We start from the raw sequence: 23,469 nt of genomic DNA, 5'->3' as shown, positions 1-23,469 counted from the left end.
TGCAGTGTTTCTGGTGGCTCTCATGGCACTCTGCAGTAACAAATGTGCATGCTCACCTTGCAAAGTCTGCAAAATGGATAGCTAATATTCTATTCAGTTATGTGCAGTGCTGATATCACAGATCACAATTCAATGGGATGTGTAGAGCTGCACTGTAGATGCAAATGCTCTGTGCGTTTGAGAAATCAACTAGCAGTCTGACTGCATTTTGTCAATAGAGCTGAGAAGGTCATTTGCTCAGAGCACCGTGCTGTGATTATATTTTGTTTTGCTCTCACCTCTGTGCTACTTCATTCACTATTTTGAATATTTTGCCATTTGTTTACATAATTCTCCAAAGACTAATTTATCAGGCATGTATTCCCAGATTTGCCCCTCCTGCGCCCCCAGCATCCTTGTGCCTGTCACTGATGCAGCTGTCTCCAATGGTATCTATAAATACCGCTCTCTCCCCTTCAAAAACCTGATTCACATTGATTTAGTGACCTACATACAGATGAGCAGCACTTTCTCCTTCTATCGATGGTCCTCACGGTCTCCACCTCTTCATTTGTTCTGCCTCCATCATCTGCACAACTTACACTAGCTCTCCTCCACCTCCTGCGCCTCCTGGTAAAAACACAAAGGCTAAGTATAGTTCCTGCTGAAGTCACATAGCACATAAAAAAAAGCTTTGAAATGAGAACAGTGGCCCTCGATCCTTCAAAGTGTTGTCATTGCAGTAAACTGAGCCCTGGGCAAAGCTGCAGTGTGTAAACATTGGAGTGAATTGTCTGCTCAAAGGAGCTCTTGCAGACTGAGACACAGAATGTGAAATGTGAGGCCAACTGAAATCATATCAAAACAAAGGCAGACGTATATATGAGTCTTTATCTATGAATAGAGCAGGCTTACGGTGCTGGTGCAATTATGCTGCAGGGACTGCAAAATAGTACCAAGAATCTAATACTATTAAGGCTAATGCTGAACTCAACAAACAGCCACAGATTAATAATAAATAAAGCTCTGTCACAACAGCATTTCTGCTGAAACATGCAGGACCATCCAGGATTTACACAGCCTGGGCTCAGGGGCAAATCCCCGTAGACACATTTACATATGCTTATCATGCAGGTATAAATAATGTGTTCATCAGCTGTGACTCTGACAGCACAATGGTAGAGAGTGTGATCTGCATCACATGCACTATCGTGAGGTAAACAGGTAATCACTGCGCGCAGGATTTAGTGGCAGCCCTACGGCTCGTGCACACAGCTCACCTGTCACAGGGCGCTTTCACTCAGTTCCCTCTTCAGCCAGATCCAGGCTTCCAGCGCGCGAACTGCAGTCTCCTGCGGCTCGACAGTGACGCCTTGTGGTGGTTTAGCACTACTACTGTCTGTGTTTGGAGGAGCTGCAGTCTTACAATACAAACTCACCATTCACTGCACGTTAGAGATGAAAGGAGCCATGGCAGTTCTTGTGTACTCTGTCACAAGACTACTAGACCTTGAAAGCACAACTGGTTTGTGTGTAACACTCGACAAAAGAAGAACCATAGGAGCCAGGATGAGGACAGTGAGTTTATTGAACAGCAAACTGTGACAGAGAACATACTATTTTCTTTATTACATTGTAAACAACGTCTTAGACAGTTGTGACACTCACCACAAATAGTCTCCTTATAATATAGAAACTCTTTGTCTTATGGACATCATGGTGTGGCCCTTGTTTAAAGTGCAACAATGCACGGTTCCTCTTGGAGGAAGAGAACACAAGGCGGTAAGAAAACTTTTCGCCAACAAGCCTGTAGCTCCCCAGTTACATTTTTCATGAAATGTAGCAGTAATCAACAGGTGCTGTTCAATGTGTACATTTACGTGTTGAGTGTTTGTGTATCTACGACTTATTGCATATCTGTGAGCTGGTTCATATTCTAAGAGTGTGTAAAGCACAAATCTTTCACTTAAATGTAATAAACTCTTCACTATACTTATAATACATCTTATATCTAAGTACATTCTTATACTTGATTCATTTAGAATATGTAGGCAATATACATGTTGTGATTACTGCAGACAGACTCCCAATGACCTGTTGTCTCAGCCCTTTTCACAGATAAACCTTCTGAAGCCCAACTCACTCAGCTTTGAAATAAGTGCCACAATCTAAGAGCTGTGCCCAGTCACGATTCCCACCTCTGGACCATTACAGAACAGAAGGAGGGGGCTGAGTGTGCCGCTTGTGCCTAAAACTCTTGTGCTTTCTTTGATTGTATATACTCAAAAGTCAGTCATTTGGTGTCCCTCTGTGACAGATGGAAAGGGAGAGAGAAAAGAGCATTGTACTGACAATCAGAGAAAAATACATCTGTGCACAAAAACTACACACCAACTACAACACGAACACACGCACACACAAAACCAAATACACCAGGTCAGCAGAAACAGTGACCAAAATATCGTTCACAGCACTTTTCAAGATTCAACCAAAACACAGAACAGATTTGAGAAGGAAATCAAATTCACAAAATCATAGCAATAATCTCACAGAAAATAGGCAATGTGATCACAATAACTGCATAAATGAGATGAACTGTTACAAAATCAGGAAAATATGCAAAGTAAATTAATTATATACTATAGGCAGGACTCTTGCCATTTTCTTATGGCTCAGGGGTTGTGTGTCTGTCAATGTCTAGCACGTTTGGATGTCAATCCTGGCCTATGGCTTTCACTCACAACATACAATAAAATGCTGAGGTTTGCACATTAGATTCCTTGGTCACCGTATTGCAGCTACCTCATAAAAGAGCACCATTCGAAGTGACAGATGTTAAATTTACACTGCCTGTTGGCTTGACTGGGGGTGGAGAGTAGAGCTAAAGCATATAAAAAGAATTAGCCCATTCAATCTCTTGCTTCATTTGGTCCTTGGTCCTAAAACCAACAAAGTGGCAGATGGATTGAGTTAACAGCTTTGAAAAAATGGCACCTCCAATCAACTATTACTGTTAGTGTTTCTTTTAGTATACCAAATAGTTTTCACTCAAACAGAAACTATGCTTGAATTAACTGTTTGTCCAGATATGTTACGATGTACATGTAGCTGAACAGTATGGAAAGAGATGGGGGTATACAGAGGTAGGTGTGCAAATAAGCCATCACATACAACACAAACAATAACTTCAAAAGTAAATACAACCTTCATAATGTCTGTATATGTACAATATAGTTAAGGTGGACACTTTGACACAGAAAAACAATACACTGACGTATATAGTGCCATACACCTATCTATAAATGAATATTGAACAGGTCTCACTCCCAGGAATGATAAAACAAGGGTTGCATTAAATGTCTACAACACTAATGTTAAAATGTGAGAGCGAGGGAGGAATGTGATTGGACAGTACACTTCAAAGTCACCTTGATCTCCGACAATGGCAGGGCTTTAGTAAAGTAATGCATAAACAAGGTACGACAGCTGTACGCAAACAAAACCTCAGCACAAAAGACATTTGGTCATCTCATAAAACACTTCACATCACATTGATTCAATTTTGTGATAAAAACAAAAGGTCGTTAGCTCTTTGGGTCCCGACACTGAATTCAAGTTTGCACATCTAGGGAATTAAAGTGTATTAACTGTAAACAATAAAAGTAGGATGTAGGACGAAGGGAAAGTAGGATGCCATGCACTGATCAGGTGTAACATTATCACAGACCTCTTATATGTAAGTATTGAAAACAAAATGTGATGCACTTGTCTATCAGGACTAGTTTAAATAGATTCAGCAATTTGAGTTACAGAATCTAGGTCACAGTTGTTCCTTCATTAGGCCTACCAAGAGCTGTGAATTTGGAGAGGTCTAGTCATTGTTACTTCACTTCAAATGACTTTTTATTCTTATTTTTAAATTCTATCCTGTGGTTGTGGCATCTGTTAACTAAGAGAATTTCCCTTCGGGGATCAATAAAAGTGATTCTGATTCTGATTCTGATTCTGATTCACCCTATCTAATATCAGTGTGCCATAGTCACAATGTTATGCCTGATCTGCATTGCGCCACAATCTCTGACTGCACTGAAGCCAGAGAAGGTTTGTCACTAAAAATCTACCTTCACTTTGATCAAAATCAAAACGGCAGCAGATGCTTTCAATTGCCCAGCCCAAACCACAAAACTGACAGTGCTTTTGAACATAAACTTTCTTTTGGCCTTGATTCAATCAGCCACATCACAGCAGGACTTTTCTATCAGGGATCAAGCGATATAACCCTGCTGAGATGTTACCAAATGGGGTGTGTCCAAAAGTATATTATAATTTTAAAACTTATATATTCATTCAAGTACAATTTGATGATACATTTGAGAATATTTGAATGAATGTTGTAATGCCCAAAGTTTATGTATTCTCTTTTGAAATACGTGGGCTACTTGGAGACAACCATTGTGGTAGTGCTTAATTTGCGATGGAACCTGATCTAGTTAAAAGCCCAGGCATTAAAGTCTACTCAGTGCTGAATGGCTGTGTTCCTCCTGCCTTACAGGAAGGGATGTGGTTTCTAAGGAAACATCAGAGAGAATGCTAGCATCAATACAACACATTCCCAGTACTTTGTCATAAGACACATTTTGCTTTGTAAGACTTAAAGGCCAGGGGGACTTAATAAATAGATATGTTTAATCTAATAAACTTTAAAATTTAAATATATTATTCCAGTATGGTTTGTACATTAATGATAGATACAGTGACTAATATTTAGATCATCTTTTCTCATTAAGCCTAATGCTCTTGGATAAAAAATATGTTAACTGTGCAGTACTGCAGCAACCAAGGGCTACTGTGATAGTGACAATCATAATTAAAAATCTTCATAGAACAAATCACATCTTCATAAAGCAAACTTCCTTTAAAATCAATAATTGTGGCTTAATTTCCAGAGAGTTAGCTGTGCCCGCCTTCTGGAATGTTGTGTGCCACCGCACAGGCAGCTTGGCAAACAAAAGCTCCCTCCTAAAACATTTCCACATTCAACATAACAAAATAAAATTGACTTAATGGTCACTCCTTGACCCAATTACTTGTAGTAAACTGAGATGACTCCTCCTTGTGCAGCTGACCACAATGCATTATGGGAGGGGTAGGCAGAAAGGAGCTGCTTCTTATTTGTCTTTTTGGGGCAAGAAGCTGAGGATATATTCACCCACACCCAGGAAGTAGACCACCTGGGCAATGCCAAACAGAGGTGCAATGACCAAGGCTCGACAGTAGGCTCCCTTCAGGAAGGCTGTTGGACCCTCGTTTCGCATGATTTTACTGAAAGACAAATATTTAAAATAAGCACACAGACAGTGTGTGTGTGAGAGTGTGTGTGTGTGTGTGAAGGACAGGACATAATGAGGTCACCTGATGCAGTCCCCCACTCCGCTGTATGTGTCCTCCGTACTGCCCCGGGTGAGCGATTGCAGCCGTGTTTTTATCACTGAAACACAGCTCAGCTGAGTAAAGCCTCAGACAGTGGTGTACAAGTTCAGTCAATGTTAACAGGGCTTACCATCTACAGGGTTTACAGCCACAGCAGCTGTGCTCCCTGCCACGCAGCCAGATATAAATGACACGTAGAAGGGAGCGGGTCCCTCGACATCTCTCTTGCCCAAGTTATTAAGGTTGGCAAATAGTGGGAAATAGATGATGGAGAAGGGCACATCTCTAGAAAAATCATATTGAGAAAATGAGACAATCATGTTGATGGAATAGAGTAATAATAACCTGACCCACTTGCCTCAGCAATGTGGCACCGAGGCCCTTGTACAGGCCTGCAATGCCCTTTTCCTTTAGCAACTGTCGGGTGAGCTGCATGGCAGTAGGGGACTTCTCCACTGTGCCTGCTGCCACTGTCTCCGGCATCAGTTTCCTCTGAGCAGCTATAAAAAAGTTATATGTAATTTATTGAATAGATTCAAAAAGTACAGTGCTTTATTTTGTAAGACAGTAGTTATAGATATTTCAGTCCAGTGCCATCAGACAAAAAGCATAGAGTTGAAAAGATAAAGCACAGCACATTATGATGATGTTTGAAATAATATTTAAATGAAGTACAAGAAGGCTGAGATATGACAGCAATGGAAAAAGGAAACAATATGACACATTTTGTGATTTCAAAAATGAACACTTGAGGCCACTGTATTTCCATTTTACGCTCATTTCATTCTGTAATGTACTATATTGTGCACCATCTGCTGTTAATTTCCTCTTACCAATACGCCCAGCATCTTGGAGCTGAATTTTCAACATCTCCATAGGAGTTGTGACAATAACCTAGAAAGAAACACAAGACAGGATTTTTCATGGAATGTTTGTTAAACAGTGTTGTGCGTCTTTGTATCCATTAGCTAAATGTCTACTCTCATTTTCTTTTGTAATCCACAGGGTAGTCACTGGTTAACTGGATTAGAGGTGAGATGGCCACAATCTTAATCCAAAGTCTGCTCAACTTAATCTAATCATGTTTGTTGGGCTTGAAGTCTTTGGCCTCATTGACAACAGGCCTTTCCCTCTGACACAGCACATAGCTTAACAGTGCTTCAGTGTCTCAGCTGATCACTCAAACGTAACAGTAGTGCGTTTGCCAGGCCACATGAGCAGCAGTCATCACCTGTTTAGAATATGGTGGCTGAGCATTGTTTTTTGTTTAACCATATTAAAATGAATTAAGTTTAACAATTTATAAACTAGAGCACAGCCTGGAAGAAGCAGGTTAAAATATTAAAATGTTCAATTCACACATGCATATATCATTCACCATGTTCAAACCAGTTAATTATATATTGAGTGTATGTAGATTAGTTGTCACAGGTCACAACCTGAGACACCATGTAAACACAATAAATGAATTAATCAATCCATCTGGTTAATCTTTGTTCCTGCTTTCACTTTGTTTTAAACTGCTATATCAATGTACCTGTCCTCCGCTATTAAACTTGTTTGTTATGTGTTTTAGGAAAGTAGGAAATTTTAGCCTCAATCAGTGTAATATTATATACAAGATTATACTTACTAATAGATATACTTATACAGTGGCTGACTGAGACTTTTTGCTTCCAACCCATATTTAAAATGTATATGTGAAAATTGGAGATTCCAATTGAAAACAGAGACAAATCAAAGCTGAGTTTTGTGTATGTAGGTTTGGCAGGGCTAAAGAATGGAGCCTTCTTTCGTGGTGAAATGGAGAAACCAATCAGAGCATCCCCCTCTCGATCTCCCTCTCTTTCTCTCACTCACCTGGCATGTACCTGCTCCGCACCCTGCCAGCATCTCTTTGACCAGAGTGAGTTTACTGCAACAAAAAAAAGAAAGAAAGAAAAGGTCAGATGAAAGCAGTGTATGAGCAGGGGGATAACTTTATTTGGACAGTCCTTGGGGAAAATCGTGTTGTCGCCACCTGCACTGAAGATGCTAATCTTTGTCTTGCATATCAACATGTCAGCCACAAGGGCAGATTAATAATTCACAGGGCGAGCAGCTGAGCCTGACGAGTCAATCATTCATCAGTCTGTGGAGTGTAGCCATAGCGATGGAGCTAAACGCCCCTTCATGTTTATCTATGGAGACTAAGGGGACAGTGGGGTGTCTGAAAAACTATTCATGAACTTTAGCTTCCTGTTTATAGGTGACGTTTTGAGAACTTATGACCATTAAAAAGATACAATATTTTGTTTTGAATTGTTAATTGTGATAGTAATGGTGCAAATTTTTCATCACTTTGACTCCCATAGATATATATATGGCTAATGTTTGATTTGAATAGGGTCAATATACTGTCAGAGGCTTCCAGATGGTCTGTAAAAACATTTTAATTTAGCAAATTCACATCAATCTTCCAAAAAGCAGCAGTGCTAATTTGTCATCTCTGATACCAGTGGATAGCTTCCTAAAAATTAAAAATAGCAAGGTAACATTTTAAAACCTAAAGGATGCACCAAAGTTGGTACTATTATTCTAGGCATTCTGTGAACTAAACAATTAGCTATATCTTAAAGGGGCTGACAGGAGAAGAATGCAGCATTAGCTAGAGCCCAGTACAAAACACAATTGGCTCATGTGTCAGATTACATGTGAGCAAAGAGAGGAGTTGATTACAGTGTGGATGACTGTCATTCAGCCAGACAGCAGCATCATGCCTTACCCATCTTTGGAGAGGTGGTGCCTGAAGAAGTCATTGGCGGCCAGTTTAATGGCTTTCTCTGGCGTTACTAGAGTTAAGTTTACTGCGGCTCCTAGGAGAATCAATAGGATCAAGAGTGAGAAGAAGAGGAAGTGAGAAGAGAGGAACAAAGAAGATAAAAATGAACAGAAATCAATGAAAGAGTCTGCCTGCACACAAAGGTTTTTCCAGATAATTGGCTGCAGTTAGACACAGATTACTACACACTCATTTGAAGCTGGATGTGAAAGTTAGACACCTTGTCACTGTGATGCGACTGTATGTCGATAAACATAAACCTAAAGGGCATCACTGACCTCTGTACATCCCAAAGTATCCTTCTGACCGGATGGTCTTAATAAGGCAGTCTGACCTGAAAAAGCAACAATACTGAGTAAAGTTACAGAATTTCCAGTTTCCAGTTTTATTTGTGTCACAATTTTCTGCAGTACTCTAGAATAATCACAGCAAACTGTTCAATTACATTCAACCAATCTATGATTTAGTCCTATCATCTGCATTCTCGACACTTGTTTTAATGTCCTCTTTCAACACACCCATAAATTTCCTCTCTTCCTGTAAGCCTCAGCATCCTTCTGTTTTAGCAATCACTTTCAGTTAGTTGAGCCTTGATATCGGATTAAACACGTAAACACTGTAATATAGTACATATTTCATTACCAACTAAAATATTTGTGAATCATAGAAGGTGAAGGCAAAATACATTTTTGAGGAGTACAAAGAAAACATGTTGTAGTAGTTATCTAATTGTGTATTCATCATTGCTACTGTGTGATGTGAGTCCTCTAATGTGGAGTACCCTCTGAGCTGTAGTCATAGTATTGATCAGATACTGTTGATCATATTGGTTGATTCATGTTGTTCTGTGTGTCACTCTCTCTGTAGTGAAATGAATAGATTTTCTTACATGCTGGTATAAAGGCGCTGTCCATTCTGTTGGTTTTGTAGGCGAGTCTTGGCCAAGTCAATGGGAAACACACAGGTCACTCCAATTAGGCCAGCGATTCCCCCATTGATTAATTTGGCAGGCAAACTGAACAGTAGAGAATATGGTGATTAAGAAGAGGGAGGCTAACAATAACCATAAAGACACTAAACAGCACTGTTGAAACTGTAATGCATATGGTGTTACCTGATCTGCTTGTCCGCCATTTATCTCTCACCCAGACTGCTCAGTGTGCTAGGTTTATTATTCAATTATGCAGTTTCTATTCTCCCCAGCAGAAATGTGAGTAAATCTGCAACAAACAAAACATTCCGGATTAATTAGGCAATGCTGTCATCACAAATTTTAATCTGCAAAGCTGACTTCTAGGTCAAAATAAAGAACACAGGAATTGATTTTAAAAGCAGGATGTTAACATCGACAGATGAGTAAATAAACCCCATGAATGGCGTGTGACAACAAATCAATAGTAGCTGAACATCTGTGAGTCACATTTGTCCTTGAACACATGTTTCACAGTAAAGGCTGTTTCTATGAACAAGTACATCATTTGGCTCATCAATCTCTATATAAAGGAGGTGTAATTGGGAGCAAAGCAATGAAAAATATCTGTTGTGGTCAAAAACATATCTATTTTTGGTACAGAATGGCTTCACAGTGAAAAAGATGCTTTCCATTTCCCCTTTGCTTTTCCTCCACCCCCGACACGGACCAATCACAGCGCGGCTCTCTCCTCCACACCAGCCCTCCCCCCATCTGCTATCCACAGTCACGAGTCACGATGCAGCTTTCGCACTTAAATCTTTGCTGACTTTGCCGGCTTTTTGAGAAGTGCACAATGTACTGTACCTTATGCACCAGTAGTAAAGTGCCTGCCCTATATGCTCTCCTTACGATGCTTTATCTGATTCAGCATGGCGTGCTTTCTGTCTCATTGAGGTTGTCAGGTAGGGACAGAGGAGGTACAATTCCACTTTGAACTGTTAATTACAAAAAGACGTATGCCATTATAGACTCATAAATACTTGTATCATTCAGAGGGGGTCTAATATTTCACAAATGAAGCAAATTCATGATAACAGCTATTCATTACATTTTCCAGGCAATCACAATAAGAACTACTTAATGGAGAAGTTTGAGCTGAATGTATTGGTCGGACAGATGTTTAGTTAGCAAAAACACTGTTTTGTTCACCTGCTCTCCTTGTAACCACAAAGCCAACATTCTCTTATTTAGGCTGATAGCTGGCACATTCTACTGAGAAGTCAACACCCCAGAACCATTGTTGGTTTTGTAAATTAGCTACAGTATAATTGGGCATGCAAAACATACATACTTATGGCTGTTGAATAGACTATGGAACAAAACAAAGGGATAATACAAGTACATCTATTCACAATTAGAAGACTTTGAAAATTCATCATCTGTAATTCAATCTTTATGTTTTTCTGAGTTGTACAAGCTACCTTATTCTTAGACAGAGCTATCCACAATAACCAAAATGTGAATTCAGAACCCTTTCCACTCAAGCCTTCTACTGAAAGACCAAACTTACAACTCATTAGTTTTCAACTTAAATGCAATGATCTGTATACTTAGTCTGTATTTATAATGGCATGTATGGGTTGATTCAGATATTAGCCCTCATTCTATTCATTTTATCTGAAAGTCTAACATTCAAAGTCCAGATCTAATTGACAGTGGCATAATTTCTCCTTAGTAAATTACATATAGTGACAGGCAGTCATGGTATGTCCTGACAACTGGACACTATGTTGAAAACATAGTCTTGAGCATGCAGTGTTGAGCATGCACTATTTATTGATAAAATCCTCTGGAAAAAAAAAATTTTTGCAACTATTTCTTGTGTAGCAATGTTATGATCCAAATAAATCAGGCTGATAAATAACTACAATGAGAGCGGAAAGCCTAACCTCAAAAGCAAAACTAAATGAAGCTGAAATTGTGTTGCTGTACGCATGCTCCAGTGCCACAAAGGTCATATTTTTGTATGTGAAAGTAGCTTTGAAGCAGATAGATAAGCACTGATGAGTAAACAATAGGAATGAGGTTGTGTAATGCATGAACAACCTTGGACTCAGTCCCATCAAACCACCAATAGCTGCAATAATACACACTATATGGCCAAACAAATTGTCACAGATAGCGCGACCAGTCTACCAGACAACCCTTGTTCCTAAGTCCAACTTCAAAAGTCAGTGTCACAACTATATTGATGTGCAAATTATATTTATATACATTTATATTCTTGGGACAATTTAAAGTACCAGGCACATTTATTAGCACAGCATGCAGATTGAGCAAAATTTCAAACTTTAAACTCACACTGAATATATAATGTGCTCGTGCTCTATCTAGCTAAAATCATCAAACCACCACATGCATAACTGTCATCTGTTTTTAAAATGCAATAGCAAAATGCTTTCACAAAACAATTTCATAGATAATTACAAAAAATCAAGAGAGTCAACAGACCACTGACTGCACTATTCTATTGTACTAAGATAGAAATCTCGCCAATTACAAAACTACAGGCACACCTTTTCCAATGCAAATCACTCTCCAGTCATTCAAAACAGTACATTGTTTTACCTTAACAATCAAAGTTGCATGTCTGTCCTTGAGTGCTATCCCGACTAAAGGTCTTGCTGAGTAACAGTTTGAATGAGAGGAGGGGAAATGCCTGGCTATTGTCACAGCACAGTGGATGTGTTCTGTCACGTGACCACATCTAACAGCATAGAAGAAGTAGAATCACATGTAGTTTTTGTTGAGTTCAATACATCAGCACTATGGACGTATCAAAGGAGGACAGACAGGCAAGTTTCACTATTCATGAAGCACCAATTCACACACTACACGCCCAATTGTAAGAATCAGAATCAGAATCAGAAGACTTTTATTGCCATAGTCTGTGAACACAGTTCACAAACTAGGAACTTGATATGGTGAAAAAGTGCAACATAAACACACTGAATAAATACAAATACAAATAAGAGCATGCACAAAGTTAAAAAGATATGCTTAAAAAAATCAAATGAAATACTTAAAGGGAAAAAATATGTACAATAGCAGCATCAGAACAACAGTGCAAAGTGGCTTATTAAAGTGGCCGGTGTTATAAAGTGTCCAGCAGACACCAGTGAACTACATATAGTCCTGGGATCAGTAAAAAAAAAAAGAAGCCTGGCTGGTACTATTGTGTGATGGGATTGTTGTGTAGTGAAATTATAATCTTTGATGTCAGCACTGGAACTGATTCAATTGTACAATGATGATAAGACAGCTATAAATACATAGTTTGAGAGTAAGTGTGGTGGTGTTAGAGAAGAAGAATATTTTCTTTGTTATTAACTTAATATAACAGAAAAAAATGAAAGCATAATGGATAATAAATAATGCAGTTGTTTTTTCCATTCATTTTAAAACTTGGAGGCCCCCAAGGATGGTCAATGCAAAGAAGAGACTTTCTGTGGGGACTATGGTATGCCTCACATTTAGCACCATGTTTAAACATTGACTGACACAGTGGGTCCAAGGCCAGACATTTCAAAACAAAGAGATTTAATGTCCAAGAGCATCTTTGGCTTGAACAGTGGTCCAGAAGGGTATTGGGAATGGCAAGATGACATTATTTTGAGTGACTAGGCTATATGTTCTGTCATACAATTTTGGATAGAAAAAAGGGTCATTAAGATAAGATAAGATATGCCTTTATTAGTCCCACAGTGGGGAAATTCCATTACTAACTTTCTCCAAATGAACAACTCCTTTGATGTTTTCCAGTCAGGTTTTAGACAGATCAGTGTCTGGATGCAAAACACTAAGACTGAAGCCATTGTCTCTGGCCCACAGAAAGAGAAAGACAAAAAACAGAAAGTGTCAGCAGTAACCTCCAGTCTCTCTCTCTAAAACCTTCAAATCAGGCTAGAAATCTATGAGTAATAATGGACTCAGACTTGAACTTTAACTGTCACATCAAGTCAATAACATATGTAGCTTTTTACCATTTAAAAACATTGCAACAAATCAAAGGTATACTGTCCAGATTTGCAGACACTTATCCATGCATTTGTTTCCAGTAGGTTAAACTACTGTTATAGCCTGCTCATTGGCCTTTCCAAACAAGGTAAGACAGGTAAGACAGCTGCAGTACATCCAGAACACTGCTGCTCAGGTCCTGACTCGAGTTAGGAAGTCCGAGCACATGAGTCCTGTGCTCAGGTCTCTAAACTGGGTTCCTGTGGGTCAGAGAATAGCCTAGCACCAAAGTACACCTCCGATATGTTAGTGCCATAAAAACTATCTCACACTCTAAGGACCTCAGGGACTGGCCTCCTGCTGATGCTCAGAGTCAGGATTAAACATGGGGAATCAGCGTTTCAGTTTTATGCAGTTAAAACCTGGAACTTCTTTCTGAAGATGTGAGACAGGGCTCTACTCTGACAACGTTTGAATCCAGACTTAAAATGGTTCTGTTTAGCTGTGGATATGACTTTATTCTGCACTCTTCTTAATGTTAATTTTATGATGATTATTTATCTTTTGATTTGATTGTATTGTCTTTCTTATTCTGTAAAGCACTTTGAATTTCTTGATTTGTATAGAACAATTTGTACACAAACTTACTGTTGCCTTATTTTGCGCCACTGAGGAAATAAAGCATGAATGCCACTGCTAAATCTGATTATTATTGCTTCTTCTCATCCGCATCAGGATTATAAACTCATAATACCTATTTATGAAAACTCTACCGCTATCTCTGTTTACTATTGGTGCTGTCATAACCTAAGGACCCCCATTCAGCTGATACTAACCGTTACAAGGACTAGTTTGTAACTGCTTTAAATACACACAGTGCATGAATTTAGGATCCACCAGGGAGACGGAGTTTCAATTTCAGGTAGAACAAATGGTCCCAGTGCTGGCTCAGAGCAGGTATAAAGTTTATCTCTAACTCCTAAGTTTCTACACACTCATTCCGGATCTTACTGTGTGCCCGCCTCTCAGCTTTCCTGGGCCTGCATGGGAAGAAAATGATAGCTCTGTGAGTGAACTTTTGGATCAAAAAGAAGAACATTGTCTCATTCAAGCATCTGGTTACATATAACACAGTCAGATGAGAGTTTCCACCTTTTGCACAGAACATGGCATTTTTCCAACAACTGTGCACCAGGTGATTTCAAATAAACACCATCATTTAGCAGCAATAATCATTTGGATATTATTCTAATGAAACAACTGCACTACCAATGTCTGCAGCAACATGCACTAGAGAGCAACGGGGTCACCTTAAAGGGCCCATATTACAGTATTTTTTGATCCATGTTGTCCTCATCACAAACAGACCTAGAGTTGTGTTTTGTTTCACACACACACAAACACACACACAAACCCTGCATATTTAGGCTGAGTTCTCTCAACAGAAAACACTGGCATACATTTTGATGTCATGTGATAATACAGGAAGTGCTCCATTGTGGTTTAAACTCCAGGCACTTTCATTAGAACCATTTGGATAATTTCAGCCCTGGAATTGCCAATCTCTACAGAATGAAAGGTAAAAGGAACTGTTTACATGAAAACTGAAGACACACTAATAATAAAGGATTATGTGTGAATATTTTTGATGAAGTAACTTAAAGAGTCAGCTTTGTGTAATATAGGACCTTTAAACCAAAAAGTTAATGAGTCATAGCTTGGTGGTCATAGCTTTACCAAGACTGCATAATTTTTTCAGACTGATGGAAAACTAGGACCTGTGCCATGGGGATTAACAAACAAATAACAGCATATGACTCTAACATATGACTCTAATGGCATTGAGAATAGCAATATCAGTTGTTACAATAAATGATAAATAACTATAAAAATGAAATTCATGATTATCTAGCCCTTCATAGAGTCACTGTCATTGACACTGTTGAGTTACGGCAGCTTGACAGAGGCGAGCAGCTACCAATGAAAAGCGAGGGTGGGCTCGTTTTAAGTGGGTTTTGCCTCCACTCCGCATCCCTCCTTGCTCACTACACACTATTTACACGCTTACTACGGACATCAAACCGGCATAAAGCAACCTCTGTGACCCCCGTGTACCTTTAGGGAAAAAAGCATGACAGTACACACATCCAAAAGCTGCTAGCATCCTGGAGAGTAGCACGGCGGAGGACAGACTGTGGCATGTAATATATGCTTACACCTTCCACAATGGCTATCCGCTTCGATGCACAAACAAAATCTTTACGGGATTATCTCGTATATGATTACATACAAGATAATCGTTACAAGAAGCAAGAAACATTTTTTTTTAAAGCGGAGGGCCCTAAATTATGCTACTTCTTAAGCCTTTATCATAAACGCAACGCTTAACGGCACATAACGGGAAATGATAAGGAGGCGCTCACGTCCAGATAGAAGACAATCCATTAATGTTATCGAGACTGTGATTCAATAGAACTGTGGTATACACTTGCACTAGTATATTAATCAGATAGATAAATGACATTCACCGGTCAATGGGCAGGCATATAGTGTATATTCCGTTATGCACATACCTCACCAAGGCGCTTCCGTGGTTTCTTGTGAATACTGGATTCAAATCAAAGCCCGGATACTTTCTATAAAATGCTGGCTGACAGACGTACTAAGGCTAAACTACCGGTGCAACTAGCATTTGAGTCCGGTACAGAGGTAGAAGAGGTGAGAGTGAAGCCAGCAAGAGGAGGGAGGCAGGAGATGAAGTAGAGGGGCTCATATACAGCCAACACACACGGGGATTGATGTTGGGCCCTCTAGCGGCGCGTAGCGGAAGTGCGGGTGAGTTTATTTGCAACAGCAGCATAAGCAGAGGGAGGCTGTGATGTATCTGGGCTGCGTCACACTCACGATTCTTTGCATCGTGATGACCTTGAGCACACCAACGTAGGAGATAGTAAAGGTAGTCTGCAAAGAAGAGGAAATAAAACAGGGGCAAGCAAACACTACAGGCTGCACATGGATGCACCCTGATATTTAGTGTCTACCCAGAAACATTCAGACCCTCTGAAATCTTAAAACACACCATACATAGAAAAGAAAAAGATAAATCAGTGCAAAAATACATTTTTTAATGAACAAATCATATATCAATTTCAATATCAATTTTGGTAGACTTCAGACCAAAATCTCGACACAATCACCTTAAAGGGCTTCACAGAATTGTTGGACAATATATTAATATATTAAATGAAGTCTATAACAAATGTAGATGTCTCACAGAGTGATCCTCAATACACATAAGTAAAACAAGACAATGCAAATATTCATATTTCTTTCATGATTCCTCCAGCCACAGGGATTGTCAAGAGGAGTACTAAGTGTAAAAACGCATATACAAAATAATACAAAGTTTCCAAACACCACCTCAGACCACCTGCTGAATTGGCCCAAAAGATAAAAGGTATTAATAACAATAATTTATACTGGAAACTTAACTAGTCCTGCCACTATAACCTCAGTACAATCACACTGCATTGTGATTCAAACAAAAAAAAAATCCCAAGTCTTATTAAAAGGTATTGCTCTGTCAAAGCTATGTTAAAAAAAAAAAAAAAAAAAAATTCCTACAATTTGATGCGGAACCCATTGGCCAACGAGAAAAGAAGACTCAAAAGACTTCCAAGAATTGTCTCCAGCGATAGTAACATAATAGCTTGAACGTATTAGAGTCATTACACAATGTATCCACATTGTAGTTATTATGTTACTATCACTGGTCATTTGAAGTCATTGGCACTTAATAGTTGGCAAACAAAGATTGGAAAAGTACATGTTTTCTTGTGTGAGACAGCAGGTGAGATGTTTAGACAGCAGGATGAGATGGTGGGGTTATGATGAAAAAACAAGTCAGTGATGTGTAAGAGAGCCATCTGCACTCAGCATGTGCTGTGCTACTGCTGTGCTTCACTGAGAGAGGGGCTCCCTGCCTCCAAACCCACTCTCCTCAATGACTCCGAGTACTTTTTCTTCCCAATGCTGACAATGTCCTCGATTTCCTCTGCCAGGTCAGTTCTACCACTCGTCATCATTGCTGCCACAAGCTTTGACACAGACCCAGAGCCTGCAACCTTCTGTCTTCTGGCCCAGCAAAACAACATGTCCAGCACCAAGCCATTCAAATTATCTCTATGGAAACAAGAATAAGGATAAGTAACTGCATATATGACCAACAAGTTCTTAGCAAAAGTTAGTATTAACAAGATATTCAAAAAAATTACTAGATTTTTGTTCTGTTTTATTTAAGATGAGGCATTTGTTGCCTCAAGAAGATGGCATTTGTTTATTTAGTCACAGGGTTTTCTCACTTCTATATAGTCGGCTGCCTATATGTTCCCTCTGGATGTTGTTCACCTCTAGGATGTGTCGTGATGGGCTTTCTGAAGAGTTGTGGGGGGGGTGGGCAGATGAGCATCAGCCTGTGTGTAATCTCCTGCAGTGTCCCAGATGGCTTAGTGATGGCTGACAGTGCAGATTAAAACAATCAAAATTCTCTACATTTGACTCTCCCTACACGGCACTGCTTCACTCACTTCACATATCTCTTATCTCCTAAGAGGCTTCATCTTTTTGATTATCCTTATTACATTCCTCAATCACACAAGTAAACTCAGAATGAATATAGCATATTTAGACATTTAGTAGCATACATAACCCACCACATACTTGTTTTTATACTGAATTTGTTCCAGCTCTTCTTTGGTCAGGCCAAGATTTATACCAATTCTTTGCCAGTCTTTACCGATACGAAGAGAGATATTTAGGAGGTTGCTCTCAGTCAGGTATCCACTCTCAGGGTCACCCAGGTTTAGAGGGGGATATTGAGGCTCTTCGGTCATGTAATTATTTTCAGAGTTTAGAGCCTACAATGAGATATATTATTATAACCAATTCGCTGAAAGAATAAGAGATTTAACATTGCAATATCCCAAAAAATAATAATGTTACTGGAAGTCTTAGTGGCAAAGTGGCCAGCCATTGACTGTCCAGGCCTTTCCTTTTCCTCGCCACTTCTTCTGGCAGATTCTCTGGAATATGCCCTCTGTAGAAAGAAACCTGTGGCAGAAAAATAACTTAACGGAAGCCATTACAAAACAACATACTATTTAAATACTATTTACTACACTATTTAAATATATGATTATTTAGTTAATAAATTGGGAGACAATTTATACACATAGTTATAACATCTATACTGTAAATCAAATCAATTCAAGTCTTACAAATAAAAAAATATATATATTTTATTATATTGATATTATCATTCTAGTTAAACAGATTATATAAAATGACTTTATACAAATATACCAGATGTGTCTAGGCAAGAAAAAAATCTCCCCTCTGGTTCCCTCTAGTGGACAAAGTCCATTATTTATACAGTATTACTGTAACATTGTGGACTCCATAAAGATAAAGCTGCTTGGCATTACTAAGTGTTTATTTTAGCAACACAAAGTAATTTCTGAGGTAGTATTGCTTACCTGCCCCCTCACTGGTACAGTCTGTCCTGCTGCAGGAGCGATGTACACCTCTTTCAGGTTTTTTAGACTAGAGTAAAACACAAAACGGAGTCTTCCTTCTACACAATCTGGACTGTCTGGAAATAAAGTGGCATACATGATGATATCATGATGTGTGTGTGTGTGTGTATATATATATATATATATATATATATATATATATATATATATATATATATATATATATATATATATATATATATATATATATATATATATATATATTTAATACATGATGTATACAAGACCTGTACTGATGTCTAAGCCTCTTTCAAAGCCTGCAAAAAACTGCTCCCCCTCCAGCAGGTCACACAGATCAGAAGGATGTGGTCCATCATACTGCGGCAACAAAGCCTGAACTGTGCTGTCCACCTGAGGAAATTCACCATTGTTTTAAACTAGTGATGAATCCAGGGAGAAGAATAAAGTGTCTTTAGAACAAATATAAAACCTTATCTGCAGGCAAACACTGTAGGAGCACTTGGGGTGGGTCTGTTTTTTTCTGCATTACAAGAAACTGGACTTTAAACTGTTTAAGTCGCTGATAAACTTTTCTGACGACTCCACTAACACATTGCTGAGTGGTGTACCAAAGCCAGTACCTGCAATAGATCCCTTTTTTAGAAATTATCATTATTGATGATTGAAATTAATATATGAGTTAAAAATTGCACCAGGAGAAGTGTGTGATGTAGAATATGGCATAAAGATGAGTGATTTCCAAATACACTTGAGAAGTGATATCAGTCCAGGTTTGGGCAGTGGGGTCTCCATGGAGCAGATGCAAGCAGGATCGATCAACAGTATGACCTACAGATTGCAATTTATAATAAGTTGATGTTGAAATCATGCTATTTGTTGAACATCATTCTTTTTCATACCAGTAACTCCAGTTGGTAGAGGGATTTGAACTTTTACAGGTTGAAGAAAGTTTTTGTTGGGGGTCTGGGAGAGACAGAGCAGAGGGCTGACAGTTGCCTGAGGATCACCACAAAGAGTCTGTACTTCGGAGGAGGAAGTGGGCAGCACCTAAAGGAAAATTATTTTACAATATTTTTTAGTGTACTGTTTACATAACTACATTTTACAGCAAAATTTACCTGTAATGTTATGGTACGTATTTCCAAAGTGGAGTGCTGAGGAAACGTGATCTTAATAGCAGGATCTGAGGTAGACACTAGCAGTGTTCCAGCCGGTGTTACAGAGCAAGTGTCCTTAACTAGACGAGACACTACCATGAACCAGGAGAACTGCTGAACGGAGCAACAAGCCAACTATAGATGGGTCAAGAAAAAGACAAGCTCATCACTATACTGAACACATGATGATCAAAGAATAGAGATCATATGTCATACGCGAGCGAGGCGTCCACCAGGGTGGCAGCTGTTGTTTGGACTTCCCCTCTTTAAAACAGTGGTCAGAATGCTCCAGGACTGCCCATCAAACTTTCTAACCACAATCTCTTTTCTCCTGGAACGGTGATATGGCACACACACTTCAACAGGCTGTTAAGGCACAAACAATTATACAATTATACCATAACCGATATTTGTCATTAAGAATACAGATATTATTCTTCTGTTACCTTTAAAAAAGCAATCCCATGGGGTCTTAGTTCCAGTGGTCGACTAAGTAGGATTTCATGATCTTCAAGATGAACCCATTTTCTTTCTGGCCTCTTCCATACCCACTCTAATCTTGTAGTTGTGTGTAGGCACCCCGGGGGAAAAAGCAACTCTGCTCCCCCAGGGAGAAATACATGACATCCAGCAGATGGAACAAAGAAGCTGGGGAGCAAAACCAATAAGAAGGAAGTTCATTGGGGAAAAATATAATTAAAGAAAAAAAGAAGATATGGGTTACCTGTGCTGATTATAACCAAGATGTAGCTCTTTGAGTTTTGGTTCTTTATGTTCTGTTGGTAAATAAATGTTATGTTAAGCTAAAAATAAGTAATAACTAATTGCCAATAATTTAAACACTAAAGTGATTACCAGGTGAAGGAGGGAGGGCAGGAGGTGTTAAAGGTCGTCCCAATGGATTATTCTTGCTATCTATTTTAAGCTGAGGCAGTTTGCTCAGAGACTGTGGAATCACACGCAGTTCATTGCTATTGATGACAAGCTCCCTGAGGGAAAGCAGCAAGCCTGGGCACAGAAGACATAGTCTTTGTTTTATTATGAATTTTAAAAACACATCAACAGGGCAACAGATACTCATTAATTACAATGATAAATTACTATATTACTGATGAAATATCTGACACTATTCTTACCTATAGTCTCTGGTAGCTCCTTTAGTTTGTTATGTGATAACTCAAGCTTGACCAGGCTCTCTAGAGACCCAGTTTCATCAGGTAGTTGCTGCAGAAGGTTATATGAAACATCCAGTGTCTGCAGTGCTTTTAGCTGACCCAGACTTTGTGGCAGGGAGACCAGCTGGTTCCCCATGAGAGAGAGGAAGGTGAGCGAAGACAGCTGGTCCATGTCAGGGGGCAAAGCAGAGAGTCTGTTGTGGCAAAGCACCAAAGACGATAGTGCAGAGAGTTGGAGAAGGCAAGATGGCAGAGAGGAGAGCTGGTTGAAGGAGAGATCCAGGTGTATGAGAAAAGAGAGAGTGGACATGGATTCAGGTAAAGTAGTGAGCAGGCCTGGCAGTGGGTCACCCTGAGCATCATAAAAACGGTGGCCTGGAAAAAGCAGAAAAAAACAAAGTCAAATTCAAAAGACTGATGGTTACATTTTGCTTGCAGGCATTTTTACTTAGTCCTATTTTATTTATGGCTCTTACAATCTAAATACAAGGCCAAATCATTATTATGACCACAGTAGTATGCAAGTGGGCTGAATTAACTTTAAATACTAAATGGGTGCTTTCAATACTGATGGGATGTTTTTAAGCCATTATATAGTTATTTGTTCTGACCATGACCAATGAAGTCATTTTACTTTAGTATCTTGTAGAAAAATATAAAATCCATGCTGTACATTCAGTCTTGGTTACCACAGCCCACGTTGTGCTGTTACAGTGTATTGATCAAGAATAGATAGGACAATCATCAAACCCCCAAACAATGGGTTACCTCTGATGGCCAGTGATCGCAGTTCTGTCAGATATGGTAGAACTTCCAGTGCAGCCTGTGTTCCTGACTTCTCCTCAGAGCCCAGTCTCAGGTATTGGAGGCCTTTAAGTTGATGTGGGACAGAACCCCACAGCAGGGGTAGTGCTGCTGCCCCCCCTCTGTATACATCCAGGATCAGCCTGGTTTCACTCATCACATCAGTGATGTCCACTGAGGGAGGCAAAGGAGGAGAGAGCGAAGGGACAGAGCTAGAAGAGCCGGAGGAGGAGGAGGAGGAGGAGGGTTTAACCTGAAGGTTTGAGAAGATGAAGGAACAGTCCATGGAGCTACAGGGAGATGGGGGCAGAGTGGCCGAGGTCTCATCTCTATCAGACTCCTCAAGCTCCTCTTGATCATCGACATTTAATGATTTAGAAGCTGATTCCATGTTTCTTCACATTTACAGGCGCAAAGACAATGTGCTAGTGTATGACTAAACCAGCATTAGCCTACCAGTCTTTTTAGCTGCTTTGAATGCAGGTTTTGGTCTTATGCGTCTCATTTGTTGTTCTGATCAGCTGGCGGCCTGGTCTGCATCCTCTTCATCCAAAACATTTGCTTCTTCACTCTCCATCTGGACTGTGAAACAGGTAACCAAATGATTTTTTGATTACCTCCATGGCCCCAGGCTCTATAACACGCGGTATCATATTGCCCTGCGTAAATGTCATATTCATTATATTTATGCACATGCTATTACAGTGCGATAATAAACTGTAGACAATTTGAGGAAAACACAACTCACCATATTGCAAGTGATTCGTTGATTGAAAGGTGACATATTAAAACTCTGCAGCTACTTTAAATAGCGAAATTAAAAAGATAAAAGATATAGGTAACATGATAATGAAAGCAATATTGTACTAACCATGATACTAACACATCTGGCAGCAGTTTTCTACTTCCTTGTCTTGTCTCTGCTTTTAAAGAAAGAGCTCCACGTCACAATTTTGTGTTCGTTTATGATTTCAGCTTCTACCGGTGACCGATCTTGTGTTTAGATTATCCTTGTCAAAGGGGACACCGCCTCTCTGGTAGGACCGTTACATCATATCCAACGCTCTTGTTCAAGCGCCGCCAAAGCTGCAGTTCAGGGCGGGATGTAAGTTATTCTCCTATTATGCCACTTGGTCGCGCTGTTTACCAACTTGGTCTTCGCCTCAACACAGGATCAAACCTAAATGTACATGCACAAAGTATTTTCACAGTATTTTCTTTGTACATCACTACCAGGGCTTGTGTAGGGTTAGGGTAACTGCTTCATATTTTTACTTGAACAAAAGGAAATAAATAAATAAATAAATAAATAAATAAATAAATAAATAAATAAATAAATAAATAGAAAATATAGGCTTTTTAAAAATATAAAATAAAGCATTTTGACCAGACAGTCCATGGCACAGCCCTGCCAAATCATTCAAGGTTTGGTTTCTTGCTTTCAAGAGTATACTGTATTCAAGATAAAACGATAGTATTTAAAAGAAAGTAAAACATAAATAAAATACTTGGGCATGCTTGTCACAATCATGATGGAGCAGTCATGGAAGGGTGTTTCAGTGGGTTGGTTTGTGATTGGACAAACTACAACGCAACAGTGCTCTGATTGGTCAGATTT

At 39.3% G+C, this 23,469-nt stretch overlaps 2 protein-coding genes across 3 annotated transcripts; both read right to left on the bottom strand.

Moving 5' to 3' along the window:
* Positions 1-1,549: 1,549 nt before the first annotated feature.
* slc25a22a (solute carrier family 25 member 22a) lies at positions 1,550-15,955 on the bottom strand. Of its 2 annotated transcripts, none has more exons than XM_055222448.1 (11): positions 15,734-15,955; positions 9,345-9,450; positions 9,120-9,245; positions 8,509-8,564; positions 8,174-8,264; positions 7,270-7,324; positions 6,243-6,303; positions 5,768-5,909; positions 5,540-5,694; positions 5,392-5,467; positions 1,550-5,301 (listed from the first exon to the last, which is right to left on the bottom strand). In XM_055222448.1, exons 2-11 carry the CDS (start codon positions 9,362-9,364, stop codon positions 5,148-5,150), a joined length of 936 nt encoding a protein of 311 aa, XP_055078423.1. In that variant the 5' UTR covers positions 9,365-9,450; positions 15,734-15,955; the 3' UTR covers positions 1,550-5,147. The 2 variants fall into 2 exon arrangements, with proteins under 2 accessions (XP_055078423.1, XP_055078424.1); XM_055222449.1 differs by lacking the exon at positions 15,734-15,955 and adding an exon at positions 11,772-11,956.
* A 446-nt stretch (positions 15,956-16,401) lies between these two features.
* Positions 16,402-22,660, bottom strand: pidd1 (p53-induced death domain protein 1). The gene is made up of 16 exons (XM_033968444.2): positions 22,600-22,660; positions 21,816-22,433; positions 21,009-21,422; positions 20,728-20,880; positions 20,597-20,648; positions 20,319-20,520; positions 20,089-20,238; positions 19,834-20,007; positions 19,615-19,762; positions 19,408-19,543; positions 19,185-19,335; positions 18,982-19,105; positions 18,695-18,810; positions 18,162-18,269; positions 17,880-18,076; positions 16,402-17,342 (listed from the first exon to the last, which is right to left on the bottom strand). The coding sequence occupies exons 2-16, from the start codon at positions 22,240-22,242 to the stop codon at positions 17,108-17,110; spliced, it is 2,787 nt and encodes a 928-aa protein (XP_033824335.1). The 5' UTR covers positions 22,243-22,433; positions 22,600-22,660; the 3' UTR covers positions 16,402-17,107.
* Between the last annotated feature and the right edge of the window lie 809 nt (positions 22,661-23,469).

Source organism: Periophthalmus magnuspinnatus, chromosome 6 (assembly GCF_009829125.3).
Source record: "Periophthalmus magnuspinnatus isolate fPerMag1 chromosome 6, fPerMag1.2.pri, whole genome shotgun sequence".
Taxonomy (NCBI): domain Eukaryota; kingdom Metazoa; phylum Chordata; class Actinopteri; order Gobiiformes; family Gobiidae; genus Periophthalmus; species Periophthalmus magnuspinnatus.
This window is presented reverse-complemented; position numbering and strand designations above follow the sequence as displayed.

Excerpts from the sequence above, each read along its gene's own strand:
- pidd1 (XM_033968444.2), bottom strand. The coding sequence starts at position 22,242 with ATGGAATCAGCTTCTAAATCATTAAATGTCGATGATCAAGAGGAGCTT. Across the intron at positions 20,881-21,008 it reads GGAGCTACCAGAGACTATAG|GCTTGCTGCTTTCCCTCAGG; the intron begins GTAAGAATAGTG and ends TTCTGTGCCCAG. Across the intron at positions 20,008-20,088 it reads CTGGTGGACGCCTCGCTCGC|TTGGCTTGTTGCTCCGTTCA; the intron begins GTATGACATATG and ends ACCCATCTATAG.
- slc25a22a (XM_055222448.1), bottom strand. The coding sequence starts at position 9,364 with ATGGCGGACAAGCAGATCAG. Across the intron at positions 9,246-9,344 it reads ATGGCGGACAAGCAGATCAG|TTTGCCTGCCAAATTAATCA; the intron begins GTAACACCATAT and ends TCTACTGTTCAG. Across the intron at positions 5,695-5,767 it reads CTCGGTGCCACATTGCTGAG|AGATGTGCCCTTCTCCATCA; the intron begins GCAAGTGGGTCA and ends TGATTTTTCTAG.